This window comes from Empidonax traillii, unplaced genomic scaffold (assembly GCF_003031625.1).
Source record: "Empidonax traillii isolate 1590-97213 ecotype Southwest subspecies unplaced genomic scaffold, ASM303162v1 scaffold696:size366466, whole genome shotgun sequence".
Classification (NCBI taxonomy): Eukaryota; Metazoa; Chordata; class Aves; order Passeriformes; family Tyrannidae; genus Empidonax; species Empidonax traillii.
This window is the reverse complement of record NW_020955889.1, coordinates 1-26,126: the sequence shown is the minus strand read 5'-3', so window position 1 is coordinate 26,126 and position 26,126 is coordinate 1. Positions and strand designations below refer to the sequence as shown.

The 26,126-nt window shown below is 35.2% G+C and overlaps 1 protein-coding gene across 1 annotated transcript in view; it reads right to left on the bottom strand.

Moving 5' to 3' along the window:
* The window catches only part of FAP (fibroblast activation protein alpha), a 40,036-nt gene extending 14,669 nt beyond the window's left edge, over positions 1-25,367 (bottom strand). The window contains exons 1-18 of the mRNA XM_027899950.1: positions 25,071-25,367; positions 24,716-24,800; positions 17,502-17,597; positions 15,505-15,599; positions 15,324-15,398; positions 15,075-15,127; positions 13,917-13,989; positions 12,063-12,183; positions 11,348-11,502; positions 10,162-10,265; positions 9,717-9,852; positions 6,958-7,002; positions 5,183-5,287; positions 5,022-5,092; positions 4,378-4,431; positions 3,921-4,045; positions 3,184-3,231; positions 251-349 (exon numbers count right to left, since the gene is read on the bottom strand). Coding sequence (XP_027755751.1) covers positions 251-349; positions 3,184-3,231; positions 3,921-4,045; positions 4,378-4,431; positions 5,022-5,092; positions 5,183-5,287; positions 6,958-7,002; positions 9,717-9,852; positions 10,162-10,265; positions 11,348-11,502; positions 12,063-12,183; positions 13,917-13,989; positions 15,075-15,127; positions 15,324-15,398; positions 15,505-15,599; positions 17,502-17,597; positions 24,716-24,800; positions 25,071-25,076 — 1,546 coding nt within the window. The 5' untranslated portion in view covers positions 25,077-25,367. The remainder of the gene's footprint in view (positions 1-250; positions 350-3,183; positions 3,232-3,920; positions 4,046-4,377; positions 4,432-5,021; positions 5,093-5,182; positions 5,288-6,957; positions 7,003-9,716; positions 9,853-10,161; positions 10,266-11,347; positions 11,503-12,062; positions 12,184-13,916; positions 13,990-15,074; positions 15,128-15,323; positions 15,399-15,504; positions 15,600-17,501; positions 17,598-24,715; positions 24,801-25,070) is intronic.
* Between the last annotated feature and the right edge of the window lie 759 nt (positions 25,368-26,126).

Here is a 26,126-nt window from a genome sequence, read left to right as displayed (position 1 = left end):
TTTAAAAAAAACTTGTATTGTGAAGCAGAGATGTATTTTAACTACTATTTTACTGAGAGATATCCTGAGGCAAAGATACCCTGAGGCTAAGACAAATTAGTTGTTGAGCAGGGCAGAATCAGGCCTCTCTTTCCAATCTGACAGGCTAACAAGTTTGTCCTACAGAAAGACAATCCTTACCATCACAAAATTAAGGAAAAATATTAAAGTGGTAGCAGTAAAAAGTATAATAAGGATGTGTAATTCTTACTTATACCATCCACTTCAAGTTTATTAACTTCTTCTTTTGGCAGCTTGATCTCTTGCAAAGCAGATTGTAATTCCCTATTGTCTTCCAATACTCTGAGCTCTAAGTAAAAGAAATGCTTGAATTATGAACTGATTTATTGTTAATTTCTCTTCATTAATTAACATTAATTTATTTTGTGCTATTAGAACAGAAAGGAAATCTGACTTTTACAAGCAGAGTAATGAAATCCACTCAGACACTTCTAACTGGGCTTGATCACATAGCTAAATGAAAGCAAAGCACTGGTATTGCAGTGTACAAATACTCATTAGATTTTTATAGGATGTACATTTTGCAATGCAAATCATTTCACATGTTGCCTCTGAGTGTTAGAGTCCCACATGTTATGGAAGAAACTTCTTCCTCCTGAAGAGTCCTCACCCCATTTTTTTAAAATGGTGGTAGCTGGAAATGCAAAATTCATCCCATCATGCAAAACAGTCCTCTATCTTCTCTCTTGCTTAGCAGAGTAACATCAGTTTAACCTTTGAGACCCTTGGGCAGTGTGATTTAGTGCACTGTTGTTTGGGAACATCTTGTTTCTGGGTTAATGCAGGAAATTTAATTTCTTAAGGGGTTATGGCAAACCCTAACTTAAACCACTGTACAAGACATTCCTGCACAAAGACACTAGACTTGCCATATAACTGTCCTTAGTAATATATTTCTGCATACTTAGTAAATATTTTGTCTTTTTTTTAATCTAAACTGTATTAAAATTTACTGTTTTACTTGCTTTAGACCAAATTTACAGTTATATAATCTAAAAATAACTATTTAAAATTTAGTTAATTTACAGCAAAGACTGCAGAACTATATATTATGAATCCACTGTGTCTTTCTTGTTTATTTCTGTGCTTTCCAATGAGTAGTGATGGATGAAGAATGTTCTATATAATGGAAATCTGTGACTTTTAGCTTCACTTACAAAATGAAAGAACCTTTTAAAACTGCAGGGGATTTTTCTTTTTTAGTTTACCTTTCCCCTCCTTCCTGATTCTGGAAATGCTGAAAAAAAATACAAGAAGTATTCTTCCCTCAGTCTGTATTGAGCTAGATTTGCTCAGGAAACACCGGAAATATAACAGTGGAATTTGTTCTTTCAAAGTACCCTTGACAAGTTTTGCAGCTTCACGTGGCTTTAGAAATGGCTGAAAAATCATCCTAGCTTTGGATACTCACCTAAACTCAGCTGAACCCTTTCCCTACTTCCCCTCAAAACTCCTGAAACTTGCCCAATACCACAACTGAATTGTAGGAAGGAGCTTCCAAATTGGTGTATGTTAGTTTACCTGCACATCTCCTACTAAAATTCATGGGTGATATCAAAATGCTGCCAATTGCAATGAAAAAGGATTCACTAACAACAGTTTTGTACCACAAAAGAGATTATGAAAGCAAGGGACATAGGGAAAATTAATCCATAAAAGGTAATGAAAAAGTCTAAGACAAGCCTGAATTTGTTTTTTTTCCTGAAGAATAATAGCACAGTTGAGTGAGGCATCATGAAACCTGTAGTGAAAATGCATTTCATGAAATTTTTCTCTCCTGCAGAGAGGTTAAGAAACACATAATTGCAGTTGGGCACTTAGCTGCATTTCATGCAATTCACAGTTTGACAGTAGGGGCCCTTGATAAACAAGGTAATAATGAATCAAGGAAAACAGAGAGCTATGAGAATAAATTATATATGAAAAAAATCCATGCATGAACATGAATCCATGCATTTAAACCTTCTGCAAAAGAAATACCAGAATACGGTGTTTTTATAACATAGTTGCAATAGACCGTTTAACCAACCTTCTCCATCTGCAAGCATTTTTGAGTGGTTAAAAACTAAGACGTACCAATTGCTATTGGAGTCTAAATAATATTATTTTGCAATTAATTAATTTCTACCTGGATCACCACAGATTAATTTAGCTTAACAATATTGTGACATTTGTCTTCCATATGCTTTCATGTGTCTTCTGGTCAGACATCACTCAGTTAATAGTGATCTGGGTTATCAATACAGGATGAACTACAAGGACCATTACAACCACCAGTTCACTTCCAGTGATTATTGGGGAAGGAAGGGGAATACTAAGTCACTGAAATTTTATACAGGATCATGCTAGTTTTCATAACATTTCAGGGACTGAGGGCTTTAAGTTGAAGGTGAACTTTTAGGGAAAAACAAGGGACAGAGACAGAAAATTCACTGCAGAGCAAATAATATTTTCATTGTTAGAAATTTCCTCCTTGGCTTGGTTGCAAACAGTCCTCACTGATAGGCTACTTAAAGAATGAGGGCTCCGAATGTTTCTTGCTGAAGATCCCACTTTGCATCAATAATTACACCTTGTCTGAAGCAGTTATTTGAACTGATCATGTGAAAGAGCTTCTGCTCTTCTCTGACTTCTTTACTGATGGCTGAAGAGCAAGTCATTGATCCAAATTCTAATTAGTACAGCACAATAGGTCAAACTCTAAATAGCACACTGCTGCCTTTTGTATAAGGTAGTGTTGCCTCATGAAAGAAAGCAGGAAGTCTTGTGTTCATCCAAATGTGAAAAGGAATAGTCTGTAAAGCACAATATTTTCTACAAAGTTTGACTCAAAATTTGGTAGACAAAGAGTTGCTGATGTTCATTCTATCTATAATGGATAAACAGGGAACCGATCAGGATCCTATAAAATGATGGATTCAGGAATTAAAATAAAGGCATCAGAGTGTTCATTCATATTTGGATTTTACTAATTAAGAAATTTAGAAGGATAATAGATATTTTAATACCAAATAAGATAAAAGGCTTCTTGATTACAAGTCTAAATATTGTATTATAGGATTTGCATAGTGAAGATAAAGGAGTATAGCAATTGCTCAGAAAGAGGCAGAATACTTGAAGTACCTCTATCCCCGTGGTTCTCAAAAAGAGTAGAAATGGGAATCCCAGGACCTGTCGTAAGAAGGATAAGAAGGCACTTTACAGTTTGAAGCTGGAATCTGGTGTTGTAGTGTATATTACATTAACAATGGTAACTGAGAGGAGTTAAAGAGCTTAAACTGACACACAGATCTGAATGCTGTGTAACCCACAAGTCCCTGCTGCACGACATACATAAGGTACTGTGTGTACAAAGCCTTGCATATATACAGGCATTGCTTAGCAAACATAATAGAAGGACCTTTAAATCTACTAGCAAACTCTTCTGCCCTAGAGACAAAGTGACATCTAGTTAATACCTGAGATGTGGTTACATAAGGCAAATGCAGAATTAACAATGTGAAACATTCTTCTGAGAACATGTCACATCATATTTGGCAAGGTACGCGCCTTTCACATGGTGACGACCTTACTGACTGTTTTGTGCAGGAATGATTGAAAGGTGTTGTTATTTGCTACATTTGGTTCTCTGCTCAACAGAAATTCTAAGGAACTTTTCAGCTGATCAGTCAGTGCAGAATCAGAAGAACAGCAAACTTCATATGAAATACACAAAAGGAGAATCTTTAATAATTTTTTTCTTTCTTTTTTAGATTGTGACCTCCCTGTTCTTACATATTGACCGCATAACTACAGTATTAACTATGCTGATAAATTTGGAAGAACAACTGATTACATATTTGCTCCCATGCTATACCTACCGTAACAGATCAAGGCATAATACTTAGAATATTCACTGAATCTTGCTGTGTAATACTGACATCTCTCTTTTCTTAAATTACAAGTAATGCATTGTTTTCTTATAGGTTTACTTCCAATACTGATTCTAGGAGAGAAATAAAATAAAATAAAGCAATCATTATTTTGCCACAACTTATTTCCAAATGTCTGCATCACATTCTTGAACACAAGCACCATACTTTCAGAACAGTTCAATTTAAAAAGAAATGCTTGTTCTTTTTATCAATTTTTTTCCCAAGAGTATACTTAAACCTTAGATGTTATTTCTCCTCAATAATCAGATATAATCTGAGGTGAAGATTTACTTAAAACATCTTGTGAAATTACATTTTAAACACCTTGAAATTAAATTATCAACAAATCCATAGATATCTTCTATCAACCTACTATCATTAAGATAATGTTGATAACACTTACTTGTAAATATTCCTTCTTCCTGGATAGCCTTCAAATTCATTGCTTGAATAGAAACTGTAAATTCATTTATATGTTAATAAATAATCCACAAAGTTATGACCTATGAACCAGCAGCAAGATGAAATGCCGTCTTGGAAGTTAATTTAGACTTTTTGAGATTTCTGCATGCAATGGAAGAGTAGTTAAGCTTATATACCTTTTATTTTCATAAATCCTTGCTCAAACTATGATCAGATGACACATAAGACATAAATAGGAGTTCTTTCTTAATTCTCATAAACTAATCATTCCAATTATGTAAGCTCTATCTATCTATACAGTAAGCTGAATGAGGCATCACAAAAAGACGAGTAACTGCAAATTGTGTAAGGATTAAACACATGAATAAATTAACTATTTTTAAATAAGTGTCTCTAAGAGATGTGATTAAATAGAAAATTGAGGACAATTTGAAAAGAATCTCTCAGAAGTAAACAATGTTTGCAAACCTATGCAGTGCCTTTGCATACAAATTTGTTGTGGATGAATTCAGATAAAAAACAAATTATACCTAGTTATAACCTAACGAGTTAACAAATGGTGTTCAAATGATTGTGTTTCTTTTACCAACGTCACTCGCAGTCTGTTTTCTTCATGACACTTACATTGCATCATTTGTTACTCTGAAAATGTATATTGCTTCCCATTCTCCACTTGTAACTTGGATTGCATTCTCCTGTGTAGAAAGATATTTAAGTTACTGAATGTTGTAGAATTATTTCAGGAACTTACAGTAGATCAGTGTAGAACATTTTGCTTGACTTACCACAGAGCCATTGATGTAATGAATGTGCTTATAACCATTTTTGTCACTAAAAATTTTGTAGTATGAACTGCTGTCTGATGTAAAATAAGGTGTAGAAACAAAGAACTGAAACAATGGAAGAAAAACAGTAGATGAGATGTAAGACTGTCCGAGCTGTTTAACAGGTTATAGTGCACATACTAAAATCAGTTCAAAGGGGACAAAAGACTTTGTACAAGTGTTTACCTGTGATATTCAATCTCCCAATCATTATAGATTACAATTTCTATCCTGTCATGTCAGATTTCTTAAACTGATAGTACAGATACCTCAAGCACCTCACAAACGTGAGCTCTCTACATGTAAGTGGAATAATTTCTATATTCTGAATGACCTTTTTTTAGTTATTTAAAAACAGATAAAGGTGATTTTTAAAAAATAAGTTTCTGAATAAAGCCAGTGTTCATGAATGGTGAGAGACTCAATAGTTTGTGAAGCACAGAGTTTAACTGTTTCAATGAACACAGCACCAAACAAATGGATATCAGATGTTTCCCATGCTATTCTACTAATTTTAAAGAACAGATTATTCCAGATAAGATCATTCTACTTTTCCTTCTTTTCAAACAACCACCTCTTTACTAAAATTGTCAGTCAAGGCTAAGTTACTGCAACTCTAAGTTTTACTTTCAAAACACAAAGACAGAAGAATGATCTGCAAGCATTTCAAGCATAGCACCAGACCTTCTGCAGTGAGTATGACTTTTAAAGAATACTAACCCAAGCTAAACTTGAACTTGTGACCACAAGTTAAATTGTCCTGGAGGTTGCTTCTGTGATTCTAAATGCTTGAAATCCCATAAAAGCTAAAGATGGGATATATGCATATGTGTAATTTCTTTAGCTCTAATAAAAACCTGCCATGAGAATCTCAAGAGAATTGGCAAAAAAATGAAAAGGATGAAGTAAAATTGATCTTGCAAATGTGTGATCTTCATATTAAAACACGTCTCCTAAAGGACAGTGTACTGAAAGTGAAGCTCGCAGTCAAGTCCCCTGAAGGACATTCAGGCACAGTGTGAGGTTCTGCACACTGGATTCTGTTAACTTGCCCTGCCTGCATACATAAATAAATATAAGCAATAGTACATATTCACAGTTGGACTATATGATTGCAAATACTGATCTCATGAACTTAAAATTTCCTTGTAGGTTTGTTTTTACTGCAGGTTCCCAAAGATATAGGTTTTGTCTCCACTGGGTGGAGAAAAACTTCTTTTTCTCAGAAGTAGCTACAGAGAAGTATCACCTACCATTGCAAGTGGGGTGTCTTACCTTGAAGTTTCCCCCTAAGCTGAAGATGTGCAGCACTTGGCACTAGAACTCTGTTACGAATGGACAGGTTTTACTCTGCAAGTACTACGATAGCCAATCTGATCCCTTGCCCTAGTGTCATTAGAGGAGTTTTACATCTATTCTTAGCCTCCAGGATGCTTCTAATAATTAGATTTCACTATAAATCTACCTCTTTTCATGACTTCCCTTCCTTCAGTATTGTGTCTAGTCAGTTGGTCTAAGATTTTCAAATGGAGGCAGAAATAGGTTTTTAAATTCAGAAAGAAGGTAGCCAGATACTACATCTAGCACAGTATTAAAAGCCTCAGTCCTACAGTGCAATAGGTTTAAGCACTTGTTATGACTCAGAAGGGTGCTTCATGTTTCAAAACACTGATGTGAAGATGCAGAAAGCCGTAGCTTTTCAGTGAATCAAAACAGAGTACAGCAAGAAAACCTACTCCGCCTGCCCATCCTGTTTGACTCTCTTCTATGTGCTGCTGATTCTGAAAAACAAAAGCAAACGTACAGCCTTTAAGAAGACTGAGTTTATGGAGATTCAAAATCTTCAAGTAAACAAATCTGTAGCCACATGTAAAAGAGAATTTAAGAATACTTGCTATAAAGGTTCAGTCAGGGACTTGAAGGCTGTCTGAAGTAAATAATTTTGTATTAATGTCATTATGTTAATAAAACTATTATTTTTTAACAGCTATCATCAGAGCTAAATAAAATCTAGAGTAATTATTTTAACCTTATCTAACTTTTTCACTGAAACAAGAATGAACAAATACTTAATCTCACGATTTTTTCAGTAAAAAAAACCAAATAAAATAATTTTAGGAATAATAATATTGGAAGTCTAGTTCATATTTTCAGCTGGTTCATATTTTGTTTCAATTTAGAGTTGTGATGATTTATAACAGTGGATGATGTGACAACTAGGTACATCTTTCAAATGTAAACCCTAAAAAACTTAAAAATACAAGCCAAGTACTTTAACTAAGTAAAGTACATAAAAATCTAGGGTCTCCAGATCTGGTGCTTGGCTTAGAGATATTAAAGGGTCTGATTTAAAAGAAATCTTGCAAATAATGTATTTATAAAGAAGAATTAAGGAAAAAAATTGCAGTATTTGTGCCTTAGAAGACTGTTTAGTACTTTGCAGGGGCTCCACTGAGGTATTAAATCAGAAGATGTATTTTATTTCTTTTTAAGATAAGAAAAATGGGATGCCTTGTTTTATATCTGCATCTAACTTTATTTTCCTTTCTTTAAATTAAGACTCAGATCTTGATGTCATAGTACATTACGGGATATATTTAACTTCTTTCATATGAGTAGTCCCCTTGATTTTTATGGGACTTTTCTGTGTATTAAATTATTTACAGAATTTAATTAGAGATGGCATCGTTATAGGAAATCCCAATTTCACAAACACATGCCTAGCTTTTACTCACATGAATAGTTCTATTAAAGTAATATTTATTTCTGCAGTCTATTCACATGAGCAGGATTTGAACACGTGAACATTTCTGATGAATCTACACTTTAGGAACATCTTGTAGATTACATTTTGTTATTATTTTCAAGTACATAAATCCTAGCATGATTGTTGTACATTAGAAACTCAATGTAATCTGAATTCAACAAGAGAACTATTTTTGCCAAAGGAAATGTAGAGAGAGATACTTTCTAATGGCAAATAGAGCTAATGCAACCCTCCCATCTGTTCACACTCCTTCGATTGGCCATTTGTGCAAACTTTAATGTGATAAAAGCATTGTATCACTGTATAAATATAGAATTATAGAAACGTCAGTAGTGACTCCATAAATAAGGTTTCACGGAGAAATGCAATTAAACAAGGATCATGAACACAGTCCTGCAAGATGTTAATTGGCCTGGTCTGGTTCCAGCAAAGCAATTAAGCACATGCTTAATTTTAAACACATAAACAGACCTACTGAAATAAATAAAACTGGTTATGTGCTAAAAGTTAAGTTTGTGTTAAAGTACTTTGGTGGATTATAGAAGAATCCTAGAACCCTTATACCTTTTTCTGTGTGTTAAAATATTTAGTTATTAAAATATAGGTTATGTGAAGGCAAGACAGAAATTTAATGTTAATATACTTATACAGTGGAACAATTACTTAGGAAATACTTCAAATGCTGCATGAAATATTTTTTCCTAATATATTATGATAGTTCTCTGTGGAAAACTACTTCAATGATTATGTTTTTGAAATAACAGAACCTAAACTTCCATTTAAATTTGCAACAATTATTGTATCACAGAGGAGTAAACTTTATTTTCAGCTTGAAAAGGCTGTGTCAATAAACTCTGAATTTACAATTTATCAGTTATATAGAACACTTTTATAAATATTCTTGCCTTTTATTTTCCATTAGTTCAAGGTTTCATCCTAATGCTAGTTTTTATATGTGTTCTGTACCATCAACCCTGAGAACAAGACAAGCAACCACCATTAATACTAAGAGACAATAAATGAGATTTCTCTACTAGATTTACTTAAATTCAGGGTTGTCTTTCCTTCAGAATATATATAAATTTATCAGTGTCTACACTCTTCAGGCTCAGCAGAACATGATTTTCCTTCTAAACTGTCTAAATCATAGAATGATATATTTAAACAAAAGGTAGAGCTATTGTTGCAATTAGACTGAAGTTTACTTTTCAGATCTGATTGTGTTTCTGAAAACTTGCTTGCTCGTTCCAACTGTAGACTTGATAAAACAGAAGACTTTCTTCCCCCAGAAAAGCTCCCCTCTTTTAATCAGTATATTCTTTCAATTAATTTAACATTAATCATAAAGGACATGATTTAGTCAGACTTAGGATCAAATTTCAACATGGTATAATCAGATTTTCTTTTAAAACATGATATAGATTCTATACAGTTCCATTTTTGGATGTGATAAAGCAAGACGGAACTAAACAACAGTACTAAAACTTCTCAATAGCATTCTTCTGTTTTTTTGTTGCTTTGGTTGTTATTTAAGCCTCACACAAAAAATATTTTGGTGATTCAGTTTCTTGTTGGAGTAAATAACATGTTTTCAGCCCTTCTCCAGCAATTAAAATATTGAAAAAAGGTAAAAGATAAATGTAATCAAACTCTGTAAAATACAATTATGGCAAGGATTAGTAAATGTTAATTTCAGCAATTTTAAATTTATATTTCTAACTTTATTACCTCTGGACAGTCCCAAGTATTTGAACGTTCTTTGAAGTCACAAATGGCTAAGACTGAAAAGTTCTGGATTCTCTTTAGCCATTGCACACAGATTCGAGTATCTGTTACCCAAGTAAGCCAAGTAAAATAGTGATCACTAAAAAATAAAATGAGAAGGTGGTTATTAAACAACAAGAATATAGCAGCATTGATCCAGATTGTATACCCCACATTGTTCTGTAGAAGAAGCAAAGCTTCCATTGCTTTAGGGTACTTTTTTGTCCTTTATAACAATGTATTGTATGGACAGGCTAAATCAAAATACAACATTTTTAGTTAGCTTCTGATCCTTCTAGGAGATTAATATGGCAGTCCCCTGTTAGAACCACTCAGAGGTTCAAGCATTTAAAACACATAGGCAAAAACGTTTTTAAAACAAAAAAAGACATACTTGAGGGCACACTACCTGGATGCTATGATTGTAGGAACTGGCACCTCCATAGGATGAAACACTTCAGGATAAGTAGTGTCTACAATAAACACTTTAACAGTGGGATTTTTAGCCCCAGCCTTCAAAGAAAATGTATCAGGTTATTCAAACGAGGCTTTGAACAATTCAGGTCAAGGAAAATTACAACACTTTTTGCAAGAAAGTATACAGGTTACAAAATACATATTCAGTTGTGTATAACAGGGCAAACGTGGTCCTGTAAGATCTCAGAGTGACACTACAGCAGTAGTACATTACTTAATTTTGCATCATTTAATATATAAAGAAGAAAACCTTTTAAAAAGTCAAATATACTGCCTTTCTACATGGAAAATGTGCTTGATGGGAACCAGTGTTCTGTTTGCAGCGTGGATCTTTGCAGCACACACTACACTTACTTTGGCATAAAACTCCACGAGTACATTCACATGACTGAAAGTGTTGTTTGACATCCCAGATGTTAAATGGTTGCTTAAACTGATTTCATGGTTGCTTATTCATTGCATACGTTATTAGTGTTTTAATTCTCCCCCATGTGTGGTGAAAACCATCCAGTTTTACCTTAGAGTTGTAACCCACCCAGTTGACAGGTGAGCAGCTTCTTATGATACATTAATATGATCCCTTCCAATCATGTGAACATGACAAGAGTCCGTAGAGTTTTCAAATACATGCTGAAGAAATGCCAACCCAAAACTGTCTTGCCTTAGATCTGGCACTAGAAGGCAATTAAAATCCAAAGGCCCTTGAGATCAAAAAGCCCTATGAAGTATGCAAATAAACTGAAGCTGTCATAGCCTTTATTTTTAAAAATAAAAAAGTCTCATAATTCATTTACTGTAATGAAAAATAACAACTGCATACTTAGCACATCACGATAAATAAACTGAATTGAAAAAAAAAAAAGGCTTGACCATGCAAGCATGCACTTTTGCACAGGCTTTTTACTTGCGTGAATAATTCCATTTATTTCACTGATATTATATTTACATTTTGAATGTTAGTGCAGCTTTTCAGAACTTGGCCCAAGTTTGTTTTCTTTCATTTAAACCACAATGGATTTAACTACTGTAATAAGACCATTTCTTAAGAACTGTTAATTTTATCATTTTCATAACTTATTTCTCAATAGAAAGGAAGTCAAAAGAATGATAAAACATACCTTTGGGTATGGGATAATTATTTTCCTAGGATATTGGTCCTCACCAAAATATGAATATTCAATAACTGGTATGTCAGAATCATTAAATTGTACATATGCTAAATATTTTCCACTTGGAGACCACCACAGTGCATATTTTGTTGCTAGCATTTCCTCTGAGGAAAAACAAATAAAATAATAGTTTATCATTGTAATCTATCTTCTAATCCATTTTAGCCTTCTACTAGTAACCTAGACATGTAGACAGTTACAATAAATAAATAACATCAAACGTACTGCGATACATTTCAAATCTGAAAGGCCCTAAGAACTCTCAAAAGGGGCACACAGATCCAATTTAACTCACTTGGGATTTTGTTGTGTTCATGTCTTTTTTTTTTTTTTTTTTTTAATTTTTTTGGGATGCACAGAAGTGCCAAATTTCCACCAAAAGTAAAACTCCCATTAAAGCTTAATCCCCAGCCACTGCCTGTGCATCAGCAGGAAGCCAAATTTGCACAGTTCTGACACAGTTTCAGTAAAAAAAGACTCCTTATATTGGTTACACACTATGAATACAAAATTCAGTCACTGTACAGCAAATACAATAAGGAAATGAAGTAATCTAGGGCTCTGAAAAAGTATCATCACAGATATTTTAGAATGGATTGTGAGAACTGGGTAATCTAAACAAAGCATTTATCAAGTTAGTTGTTGCCCTTCAAGATCTACTTACCTTCATAGACCCAATCAGGAATCCCATTAAATATTTCATTCTGTTTTCCATCACTCGTTATTTTAATTGGTGCCTCTCTTGGACTTTGTTTCAAATAGATATCATTCTGATATACATACACCTAAAGAAGAGGAAGTATTTCTTATGAGTCAATAGCAGGGGTTAGAGTGCGATCTTCTGCAGTCAATGCTCTTACATTACACCAACAATACCTAATGAATACATGAAAGGGAATGAATGGAAGAGAAATAAATGCAACACTAATGAAAGGGAAATAAATGCAACACTAACAGCCCTTGCAAATTCCTCAAGGGTAGGTATGTCAGCAAATAAATGATAAATTGTGTGTGGGAAATCATGAAAAAAATTACAACCTTTGCAACTCATTCAAACTGCTGTGTTTTATAAGAGACTCTCAAACTGCTGTGTGACTTTTTCATCTTGTTCCACCAAAAGTAGAAGATTAAAACAAATCCACAGTGACTGAAAAGAAAATAATTGGAGTTTCCTAAATCTGACAAAAGGCCTAGGTGAAGTGAGAAAAGATAAAAAAGGCTTTACTCTGTCTGGGCTGGTTTGTTTCTTTCTAGTAAATCAGTTGCCCAAAGAGAGTTCTTGTAAGGAATGGTTGCAGGTCTTGGATATCTCTAAATACAAGCAAATGAATGGACATGGGGTTAAGAAACCGGCACCAGAAACATCAGTCTCTTAGCAAATCCTGCATTTTGAAGCTGTCAGCATTTGTCAGCAACATCATTGCAACATTTTAACTACTTTGTGCTCTGAATGAAAAACTAAGCAACCCCTAAAACTCTCAGATACAAGGACTACGGAATCATAGACTCATAGAATGGTTTGGGTTAGAAGCAACCTTAAAGATCATCTACTTCCAGTCTCCCTGCCATGGGCAGGGACACCTTCCACTACATCAGGTTTCTCAAAGCCCCATCCAGCCTGGCCTTGAACAATTCCAGTCTATTTTATAAAAACATCACAGACTAGTAGTACTAGAAAGACAGGAAACTATCTTCACTGTGTTCTGTCTTCAGACTTCTTGATAAAGAAAATAACAGTGTGTAATGTGAAAGAACTAATACTCTGGTAGAACATGGAAAAAAATCCTAGTAATTTTTCAATTTATAAATATTTATTTTATATTTTATAAATATTTCCATTAATAAATATTTAGCCCAGTGGGCTAAATATTTAGCCTTGGGTATTTTTTGAAATGGTTGAAATTTTTTTCTTGCATAAATATTTTTCAGTAGTGGATAAGCAGCTTAAAAATCCATTATTTTTGGGCTGATGCTTTGGAATAAAGAATAAAAGAAGTTTCTAAATTTGTTATGAGATAGCTCTGTTACAATGAGAAATATACACTTGGCTATCAAGGAGCTATGAAAAAAAAGAGAAAGCAACATTGTTGTAATAAGAATCTGACAATAAAATAAGAATCTAGACTAGAAATTTTAGAACAGATTTTAAATACTGCATATCTAAAGCTCCATAGTAAATTCACATGTTATACAGTGTCAAAGAAAAATCTATCAATTTTCAGACCTTGAAACTACATTTAATACTACATACAATTATTCTGGTCAATTCTTCATAAGAGACCAGTAAGCAAACTGGAATATGTTAATGTAGAGAGAGAGCATGGATTATCTTCTATTGAGACACAGACAAGTTAAATTTTAAAAAGTTAAAACTGTTTTCTTTGTCATTCTTGCTCACAACCAAGATTAATAAACACAATCCTATCAAAAATATATCCTAGCAAAACAAAAACCGAAGGCAGATAAATGTCTTCTAACCACACAAAGCAAATTCATTCTAACAATTATCTTTACTAACCAATTTGTGTCCAACGGGTGACCAGGATATATACTGAATTTTATGTGGAAGCGGATTTTCTGTTACAAAACCACTAAAAAAAGGAAAGAAGTTAAGATGGCTTTTTGTGCACAGTGCAAATGGATCATTATACTGTATGTTAATAAAAATTAATGAGTGGCTTTATTTTCTAACTGCTTATTGTTTCTTGAGCAATGTACAATTAAGGCAGACAGAGACATGCAGGAACATGACAGTGTGCACGAATGCTGGCAAAGGCTTAAACTGAACCCTTTGAAAACTTATTCAGCAGCCCAAGAAGCCAGCCTTATCTCTTTTCAAATGCACAAGCATCAAAGTCACTTGCTCTACCTACAGTCTACATTACAGTCTCAGCAAGTTATTGGGAAATGGGAGCTCAGGATACAGCATGCTGAGCCAAGCATAACAACAGCACTTACAGCACTTGTTAAGGGTCACAACCCACATGCAGTCCCTCTCCACTCACATTAGCCTGCAGCAACCTTTTCCTGTCACCTTGAGCCAACAGTTTCCCAAGAATGGTGCAGCTCAGGGCAGCCCCTGTTGCTCAGAACTAAGAAGCATTTGGTCACACTGCTACTTATGGCACAAAAAGGTGACTGGGGAGGCAGATGAGCACATGACCTCCTTTGGATTTGGGTGGAAAGAGGAGTGGTTTGGGGAAGGTCTTGGGAAAGAGGAAAAAAAAGAAGCTGTAAACTTTTGAGGAATGCAGGATGGACTGTTACAAGATCACTGAAGCTCTAAAGAACATGTGAATATTTTAGAAAAGTTAAAGATTGGATCAATGATAAAAAGAATGAATTAGTAGAAGGGCATGGAGACATGAGGTGTGACACTGAATTGGACTCAAGCAGCCAAGAAAGGGTGGGTGAAAATTATGCAAAGAAGAAAAAAAAAAACTAGAACCTTGTGCAGTAAAAGTTTTAGGGCATGGAATATAAATCAATCCAGATATCTGGACGAGTAAATGAAAAGAATGTATGATTTTCTTAGGGAAATTTTTTTTAAAGCGAACAGATAACCTTTGCAAAAGCAAGGCAGAGTGGTAGTCACTTTACTACAGTTTTTCAGCTTGCAAGCACATCCACTACAGTGTATTCACAACAGCCCTCTGTAAGAAATATCAGGCCTTACCCATATATGAGATCATAAATGTGGTATGATGCCGTATAAGAGTATCTCCACAGCTGCATAAATTAAGCAAGAAAATATTATTAGCTTGGAAAAAGATAATCTAATTACAAATAATCAGCTGCCTTCTCATAGGCTACCCCCCGGTCTCAAGAAAGTTACCAAAAAACATTTATCTATGGTAATCAAAAACAAAAAAACCCAACTACATGTTATGAAACATTTCATTAAGAGATGTATTAAAATTATTACCTTTGAATAATTGCTTTCCAGAGCTATGAAATATTGATCTGATGACAACACATAATTTGAAGCATTAACTAGTTTCTGAAAGATTGAGAAGTAGATTAGGTTCTAGTCTCATTCACTTTTAAACTGGGATTTGAAATGCAACTCCACTTTTCTGCCTTTTTATAATTACAAAGGTACATACCAGTGTCCTGTTAGTCATGATGGTAGTTGCATAATTCCTTTCAACATTGTAAAGAATAATATCATCTTCTGCAGACTGATGTAGATACTCATTATCTTTATAAACAAGACAAAATGTTTGTTAACTTCACAGAAGATACTACAGAACAAAGCTGTTTATCAATATATTCATACTCCTTCAGTGAATAGATTTTGAGCAAGTATCTTTTGGCATCTACAATAGAAAATGTTTTTCTTTCAATAAGGCCAAGTACAGAGTTATCAAGAAACTGTCTTCAGTGTTCTTGACTACCTTCTCCAGATTATCCTCTGCTCATAGGATCAGCTAGTTAACTTTTTAAGTAAATGTCAGATTTTATTCTCAGTAATGTCTGATCAAGAATGCCAGTGACAGACCCATTAGAAGGTCAGCATCAAAACGTAAATGGTTTAAAGAAAATGTTCAATATATCTTTGCTTATCATTTTACCGGAACATTCTCATTTCTATATTCCACAGACAAGAGCAGTACCATTTAACTGATGTTGCACAAATGACACTGCCCTTACTCACACAAGTTCTATAAGTGAGGGTCGAGGGGTGGTGGCCTTGACTGACAATGGAATTTAACCCTACCTGAGCCATAGGTTGGTAGAGGATAAAGATCAGAATTTTAACTTCAAATCAGTATTTTCACTTCTATAAACAGAGAGAAGGAACTACATACTTTGTGTTGTTAAAGAGCAAGACTAAAAGCTTAAAAGCAGCTTGAAACCTTGTGCAAGGTGCTCATTTTTAGGAAGTAAGATCACCATTGGATCTTTTGAGCACACTTCTGTGATTTGTGTAATAGCCTTTGTGCTATCTCAGACACCCTTAGGATGAGATATTCAATTTTAACTCCTTGTTTCAGAGGAGAAGTAGACATATGGAATGCTGTAGGCATGACTATCTATGGAATCTATGGCATGACTTTTGTGTGAGTTTTGTTACTGTTGAAAGATAAGTCTAAGTGAGAAAGTTATAAAGAGGGAAGAAGAATATTAGGTTCAGGTGATATGCAGCCTACATCCTTCAGACATTCAGACAGAATTCTAACAAATTGTGACCTAAATTTTAAGTCATACAAGTGATATCAACATACTTCAAATTGTTAATTGTAAAATTTGAACTGCTGCTAGCGATGTCCTATAAGGCTTCACTTCAGTTCTAAAATTGTGGGATAAAACTCGCTTGGTAAGAATCCATGTGAATGGCAGTACATTTCTTGCTCTAGGCAGAGAACAGTAACTGCTTGAGGCAGTTCATCAATAGGACTGGTAGTGATGTGTATGCTCGAAGGCAATACAGTCCAGCTCCAGCCTCTCCATGGAATTCAATGATAATAAAACAGGTATTTCAGCCATACACAAACACATTTATCAGCAGCAATGAACTTAATTTCTTTACCCTCTACCTTAAGGAACTTAGAAACTCAGCTTTGTTTTCAATGCAATGTCCTGGAACTCAGGAATTTCAGCAGTGAGTGTATCTCATTCCTTAAATGAGATAAGAACAGCTGGGCTCATTGCAGAGCCAGGTACTACTGAAAACAAAGAACAGGGCCTGTAAGACAGAATACCAGAATACCTCAATCATTACAAGTGGTAAGTGAAAAAGTGCCATGAAAAGCATAAAAAGGAGATTGCTTAAGGAATGACTGACACATTGACATATTTCTTTCACTTGCTGCAATGAACATGACAGTAAAAGAAATAAAACACTGAAGGCCTCTGTAAAATTATAGTTTATACTTGACTCAAACATGTCTGTTGAAACATCGAATACCTGGATTTTCTAGAATGACTGACAGAATAGTAAATTTCAACCATAAGTTTTGACTAGCACATTGTTTAATTTCCTAGTTAGCATTCATTCACAGTAAAGCTGGAAAGAAAATACATTTCTCAGTCTGTGTAAACCAGTCTGGAAATATATATTAGAAAGGCTTATCTATGTTTGAGAAAAGGTTTTGCTTACCTGACACCCAATATGGAAAAAATGTTTTATATTGGAAGTTTCCACTCAAATAATCCTCCAATGTGAGAGCTCTGGGACCATCGTCTGTGTTGACAACTAAGAATAAGACAGGAAGTTTCTGTTAATGGAAAGTGGGAAAAAAATAAAAGAAAAGAAAAAGAAATAATTACCAGTCCAGTATTTCCTCTTTTCTATATTTGGTACCATGGAACAGTGAGGATACCATAATCCTGGAAATATGCAAAGAGTAAGCACAGCAGAAAGGAAAGTTCTCTGTTACTGTTCTGATAAGGTCCTTTAACCTCTGAAGGATTCAGTTTTAGGAATACAAAATCAGAAATGAGACAAACTGATTTATTTCACCCACTCATTTATTTGGTCAGACACATTTATTTGTAGACCCTGTGAGTCAATCTTCCCCCCCCCTTTTTTCACACAAATGACAAAGGTTGTGGTGGGTTTTTTTTAATTTCCCCTTAAAGCATGAGTTTCACAAACTTGTAGAGACAACTATTTTAATATTGAACCTGCACTTGTTCAGCAGATGGTTGAAAAACAGGATGTGCCTACTAACCCTTACTGCCAAATTTCATAAATGCCTCATCAGCCACTGTTAAAGGACAGAGATAAAGCTTGCAAAATAATCCCTATCCACATAAAATTTCTCAGTAGCCACATGAAAAAAATCAATGTAGATATGCAGGTAAAAATAATGTGAAGAAAGAAGGAATGAGTGAACCCAAATTTGAACTTTTCATTTAATGCTGTGAAAGAAAATTGACAATGATTCTGGAGAGGAGAAAGGTACTCAGATTTTTGATTTCTAAGCAGGTCAGATAACTGCATTAAAATAATGCACAAAATTGGGAATGCTTTTGTGCCTTTTGTCTGACTGTGTTTCTTCCCAAAGTTAAAAACCTTAAGATAGGGCAGATTTTAAAACAAAAATTCAAGCATAATCAACTGGATTTGGATTATCCTATGCAGTTCCTGAGCAAAACCTATGCAGTTCCCAAGAGTGAGAGTAGGCAAAATACTTAATCCTCAAAAGACACAGGAACTTTTCTGATAAAGGCCAGTTTTTAAAGTTCAGCAGCATAACAATGGCAGCTTTCAAGTCTAGGCATTGTGTATGTTTTTTTTTTTTCTCTTTTAAAATCAAGGGCACTTTTGCCATGGTCTTCAGAGGTAGTGGGGATGTCACACTTCAGCTTAGTAGATCTCTGCCACTTCCCCTGTTTGTTCCATCAGACCTCTCAGATGACAGTCAGATAATCAAGATGACTCCTTGCCCTCGGGTTTCATATCATGCTCCATCAATTGTTCATTACAGCTGCCCCCTCTGTTAAGATCACACCGACTTCCTGGGAAATGCTTCTTCATATTATCTTCTATAGTACTTTGTAATGATAATACATATTTTTTTCTGCTAAGTGACTATTACTTACTGTAGAATACACATGTCAGGTTGACTGTTGACACAAGCTTTGCCTGCACTAATGAAGAAGAAAGCTGTCACAAGAAATAAAACTGAATGCCAATTCAGAGGACAAAACCTATCCATACAAACTCTGAGCTAGCAATACGTCCAGAAAATATCCCAAGAAGGTCAACATGAAGTTAATTCTTCTTGCTAATACCATGACTATATATTAGTGATCTTTGATACACTAATGATAAACAAAGAGGGCAGATTCTTAAAAAATGCAAAGAAAATAATTCCAAAGAAGAATCCAATTCTATTTATATTGAGTGATGATTAATTGTCACTATCTTTCAATTTAAATCCTCTAAGTAAATAAGCTTATTTATTGGCAAAAGAAATCTCCCGTTAAGATCTAATTCCAAGGTAGTGTGTATAGGAGGCTTAAATTTGCAGTCCTTTTTCATACCTTAATTTAGTAAAATTTCCTTGTTCCTTCTCTCAGTTTAAAAGGAATTTTTACTATAAAGACAAGCAATAACATATTTCTCATCACTGGTCTAATTTTCACAGCTCTAATTTAAACTTTCACTCTGTTAGCTATCTCACCCTTACATATTTAATATTCTGTGATGATTTATTATGACTACTAATCATTTTCAAAATGTGTCCACTCAGATCTGAATTTCTACCACTGGACTACAAAAAAATCCAAACACAACTATTTCTCATTTGAGCACTTATAATTTTGAATGCTTGTTTCTAGGCAACAGAAGATATCAGCAGCATCTTTAATAGTTTCCTACAATTGTTGCTGATTCCTTCTTCTGTAACTGAAGATTTGTTCAATAACAGTATCCAAAATCTCTGCTCACAAAACAGATGTTAACATGAAAAGTACTTTACATGTCTGCAGCACTCTACAGACATTAAATTGGATGGCTGTTGGTAGGCTTCGTAAATTCTTTCATTGTGGTTTGTTTCTCTATAAAACAAGAAAGATGAAAAAAGATGCCCAGGGAAAAAAAGGAAGGAAATAGCAGAGCCAACCACCACAGAAATGAAAGCTTACCAAATTTCAGCTTTGCTCACTTCCCTTCACCACCCTGCTGTCTCAGTTTTAATCCTCTGTCGTCCATTTGCACTCATTTACAGAGTGCAGCTCTGTATTTTTCTGTGCACTGAACTGGTTATTTTGCTTTACAGTGTAACTTGCTTTATATATTCAATGATCATAATTACTCACTCATGCATTTGAGTGTATTCGACTTACATATATAATTGTGGTGATAAAAGTCTGTAAACATCTAATAATTGCCACTGGCTTTATGCAGATAACTTCTTTACTTTTCAGTTCATTGTCATGAGAGAGCTTAATAAAAAACAAAAAGCAAAACTTTCAGTTATATTAAACTCAGATTAACTTTACGCACACCAATCCATCACTGTGAAATTTTGTTTGTATTATGAGGATTATTCAATTTCAAAGACTGGATGTGAGTAAACCAGCACAACCCCTGCTTTAGGTTTCAAGGCCTGCTGGCTTATTCCACAACATATTCTAATGTGCATCCATATAAATTGTGTGTGTCTATTCTTGCCAAGTTAAAGCAAGGGTACATAATAATCTGAAAGTATTCTGGTTTCTGCATATGTTATTTTATATATGTAATTACAGATATGTATTTTATATGTATTTAACATACATGTATTTTTATATGTATTTTATTTAGCCAAAAGAAAACTGATCAGCATGGTATTACAGTCTGTTTCTGGACTAAAATGTCCTTTCTCCTCTCTGTGGGCTGATGCTGACTAGCTGAAGCTCAAGCTCCTTCAACACGAGGAAATCACAGCTCAGTTCAGCATCAGAAATTAATTCCAACACTCATGACTCTGCTCCAGAACTTTGGTCACACTCAGCTCCACATCAACTGAACATGTTTTCCACACCTGTGTTACACTCAGTCTCTGTTTTCTCAATGAAAGTTACTTAAAAAACACCCTTCAGAATGAAAAGAAGTCTGAACAAGTCATGTTTCACAGTATGATCCAGCTTTTGTTACTGTGGGAACAGAAACTGTGTATAGAAAGGTAGAGCATGCTGGAATGAGAATGTTTTAGTTTACTAGCAATTCTAACATCTCTACTGCATAAGGTGCCAAGATAGGAAAAAAGCCTCTATCTAAATAATGGAAAACCCATTATAATCCACTTTAGTTACTGAAAATCAAGTTTTCAGAAAACATATTTATAAAGAAAAGCTACTATAAAAAATTACCTTAGATCTTAGTCATCATAATTTTTTTCTAAGCATAGACTTGGAGAGGTAAGATTGTTGGGGTAACTAAATTAGTCCTAAACTAGAGATTTTATTCTGCCACCAGCACGTGAATAAGCACAGAAAATTAACAGAGCCTGTTTTGAGTAAGTCCTTAATTCTAATTTAATAATCAAAGTGATGAAGAGTTTCTTCAGAGAACTAGTCAGATTTTGGAAGAAAAGGCCCACCCAGTGCCTCCTAGGAGTATTGTCACAGACTACAGTGAGCACAAGTACCGCAGACTGAAATCTGTTAAAGTGCTAATCCATCTTAATACTGTTTTTTATTACTCTGTTCTAATACCCTTTAGCTCTATGCCACCAGTGTGCAATCACTGTAGCTAGGTTTACACTATTATATCTGAACCTGAACAGAGTGGTGGAAGCACACTGTCATGGTAATCCAATGATTTCCAATTGCAAGAAACTTCAGCAACAGCAGAGCATTTATAAACTCTGATTTTACCGTGCCAACTTCAATAGATGGTCAAGAAGATGAGATTTTCTATTTATTTCTGTTTTCGGTCTAATATCCAGGCATTTTCAATTAGAAAGCAGCAACTAACAGCACCACCTCCAGCTGGTGCCAGCAACTGAATTCCTAACTGGAAGTATTTTCCTTCCCTTCCACAATGATGGACACAACCTGGTTTGACTTTGCATCAGAACACAGGAAGACATTAATTGAATCAGGAAATGGATTTGGCTGAGGTGTAGCAAAGAACACTACCTCTTCCTAAGAACTGGCTGCTCACCACTTCCTGGCTGGGAGGAATGCCCTATCATCTCATCTGGGACATTGGAGAATGAGAGACTTGTCCTCAGGCCTAGGCCAAGCATACACTGGGAGCAGAAACACTGAGAGACATGATTCTGGATATTCATTAAAAATAGAAGAAAAGATTAATTTGGAGCCTAAGCAATAAATATGGTTGATTGTAACTCTGTGTTCTGCTATTGCTTTTCGACTGCACTCAGATATTTTCTTTCTTGTTCATGCTGCAGAAGAACAGGACTAGGTACACCAGTGTACAAGTGAAAAGAACCTTTCTAAACTATTTGGGGTTGGGTGATCACAGCTAAGTTACCACAGTCAGGTAAGTCACACCACACATGTACTCAAAGACATGTCAAAAAGTGGTCAGTAATTTCTTAGGCATAGAGGCCATTCGCTATACTGAGATTGCCCACCTTGCTCTTCTGAGCCCCATAGAATTGTGCAGTAACTGCAAGTATTTCCTCCTTAATATCCTCTCCAAACAGAAAACTTTTTTTCAGTACAACTTTTGAGAATTTTTCATATTTTTATACTCTTGTATGTTTAAGCCAAAACCAGGTATCACATTTTGAGAAGTTTGAAGAACATGAAATGACTAGAAACTTTGCAGACAAAACCAAAACTCAGTACTTCTCCCAGTTCTCTTAGAATTAAAAATTAAATCTTCCTTTGCTGATTTCTTAAGCAGAAATTTATTTGTTCTGTGTCTATACACTTCTCATATGCAATTAACTGTCTTCCTAGATTTTCACATCCTTTCCATTCAGTAGTGGTAAAGCTGGAACATAAAAACAACATTCCATCTATGTAGCCACTTCCTGTCTGTCTTCAACTTGCAATATTTGTAACTTTAAAATTAATTTATATTTCTTCTATTCACAACTGATCAGTAGACTACTAAAAATTCAAAAAGGTTGAGGCATTAAAACAGATAACTGCAGCACTTGCAGTTCCCCCTGAGAAAAAGAAGCCATAATCTGACACGCTGAACATAATTGTGTGTTCAACACGATTGCCTAAAATGTGTCAAAAATTGTCTAAAATGCTCCTTCAAAAGCATTCTCTGAAGTATGATATTTTCTTTATCATCCTATGTGAAGTAAGATAACTTCTTTGTTATCCTGCTGGAGCCAAATGTGATGTTTAATATGACTAGTTAGTAAGTCACTACTGCAAGAAACTGTAGAGGTGACAAGAGTTCTTCATAATTGCTCAGGTACTGGAGAGGTCAGTGAGTTGTGTTTGATAACTTCAGAAGGAAAAAATAAATTCACTTCCTCCTACAGTACCATCCATAATCTTCAGCAACTTCTTCAGGCTGCCAAACTGATCCTTGGTCTCCAGGCTCTTTGTTTCCTCACTTTTTTTTTTTGTTTTTTTGTTTGTTTGTTTGTTTTGTTTATATCTCATAAAAATATTCTGACCTCCCTGTCTTAACATGCAGGTTTGGTATGAGTAAGTCTGACCCCATACCATACATACCTCATAGGGAAAACTCAGATTGGACCATGCTCAAGGTAGCCAAAAAACCTGACACCCCATCATTAACTGTAAAAGCCTAAACTATCACTGTGAGGTGGTATCTCTTCCAGAACTGCACACTGCCTTGGTATAATCCATCCTCGCATTCCCACGCTGCACATCAGAATCATCCCTAACTGCTTCAGAAACCTCCAACACTTCTCTCAACAAAACAACCCATGATAACCATATTTCACAGAAATATCAGGTAGGAAAGTCATTTCACCTTTAACAAAACCTGCATATTAACTATAGGACTTAACTTTCACATGATTAAGCAGATGGTTGATTTAATAACATTTAGTTGTAAATACAAAACCAATTTCTTTATCTCAGTCACCCTGCCCACGCGTGAACAGAGAATAATAATAGAAATAAATCACTTTAAATAGATACTATTAATGGAACACTACCTTTTTATTACAACGTTAATTATTTTGGAGGCATTCAATTAATCTGCTGAAGCGAAAGGGCCATGTAAATACTTGTATTGCCCCTAATCCCCTTCTCAAAGAAAAAATTACCATCAAGTTAGTGCCACTCATGCTCAAAATTTCAAACCTCACTTACTTCAAACTTCACCAGAGGACTCAACAGACCACACTGGGGTTGATTTAGATACAGCTGGCATAATAATACTAGAGCAAACTATCCATCCATATTTTATACAATGCTGCTTTAATTTTCAAATACAATTCTGAATATATTTGCAAATAATTTATCATACCCCACCTACAACAAAATGTTTAACTTGTAATTGGATGCAGAACTTCTTTAATTATTACACAACCATTTAAAACAAATACAAATTCACCAAGCTAAAGAAAATTACTAACAGTTTGTGAGAATCTCCTAACAGAGAAAATTACATAATATGAGGAGATCTGAGAATTATTTTTGCAGTCCTGACTAAGAACACTATATATCATGCACAATAAAGTTAATTTAGGTGCTTTTCACTTCAAAGAGTTCCTTTTTTTAACATCTGCTGGCATTTCAATTTTACCTTCAGGATATTTCAGCTGTCAGTACATTTCTGTAAAGTGACAAAGCTGTAACAATTCTGACAGGACAATCCTAAAGATGATTTGATGAACTTTTGTGAACTTTAGAAGTCACAGTAGCTAAACATTCTGTGTTTTACGCTACATTAGATTAGAAATGCCTTACCTCTTGATGGAAGCAGTATGATACACATAAGTAATAAGGAAAGCAAAAGGCATATAACCACACCAAATATGATTTTTAGCCGGGTCTGCAGAACAGAAAAAAAAAAAAATTACATTTCTAATATTGCCTGAAGCACACTTCTATGGCTGGTAAATTAAATCCTCCCACTCTCTAACTGCTGTAATCCATCCAAGCAAAAAGCAAAAATGTCCCTGCAGTACATATAAAAAGACTTCCCTTTCCTTTTTCTTCAAAACAAACATTTTCACATCAGCGTCTGGCCTTGTGTAACAGCGGACAGTTTAAAACAAAAGATGTAAATGTTACCAGAAGCTGAATTCAGGAGCATACAGACCTTCATTTTCCTGCCGTATTCTTAAAGAATGTAAATTCTCTCTTCTGGGTGTTGGTCAGCAGATCTAGGAGAGGATTTTGAAAAGGCAGCGTCTGTTTTCACAGTTGGAGGCCAAACCTCTGGCAGACTTTTTTTTCCTACATACTTTTGAAAACTGTGCCAAATTTCGAAGGGTTTCCATAAAATTAAAAACACATTTTTGGGGAAGTTCTTGGACCAGAAATGGACAGTGGGTGGCTATAGGGGTGGTGATTATGTACTTCCCAGCAGTGTGAGCTGTAACCAACATCTGCTTACACTAACTTGAGGTTTTATGACTCATCAGATGCTTAACATGCACTGTTTTTCTCTGAAAAGTATCTGCTGTGTTTTTTGGCAATCTTCACACTCTCAGGACATAGTCATGACCTTATTTCTGCTCTCTACAGAGAAATTAAAATAGAATCCTATAGCTTCATTGTTTATACGGAATTCATGTATGTTTACTTTCTGAAATAATAAATGATGGTGCAAGAATGCAAAACAAGCAGCAGAAACGGATACTGTTTAATGTCTTCCACATGTGAGGGGAATTACTGGTTTTGCCTGAAAACTATGCACTTCTATAGGTTACGTAGGAGAGCTTAGAGAAGTAAATATATACAGGCCCAGTGGAAATTCTGAAATAGTTCTTAAACCACCAATTGCACCTATTTTATTCAGCCCACTCCAATGCGGTCAGCTGAAAACTGGGAAAACTCGGAAGACCGCAGTGTCAAGTTACATAAGCCATCCCTCAGCGGAGGGGGGAAACGTTCGAAAAGGGAAGCATGCCGTGCTCATTACACCGACTTTACCCAAATATTCTAACTCGTGGTTTGCCTCTGAGCCGGCCCGGGGAGCGCCGTGAGGAGCGGGGCACCCCAAAGCCCGCACTCCGAACCCGCAAAGCCCCAGCCCCGCACCCGGCGCTGCCCTCGGGCGGGGCCGCGCACGGGCCGGGGGAGCGCGCGGAGGGGAACAGGAACGGGGCCCCCTGGCGGCCAAAACACGGAAACACACACAGACACACAGACA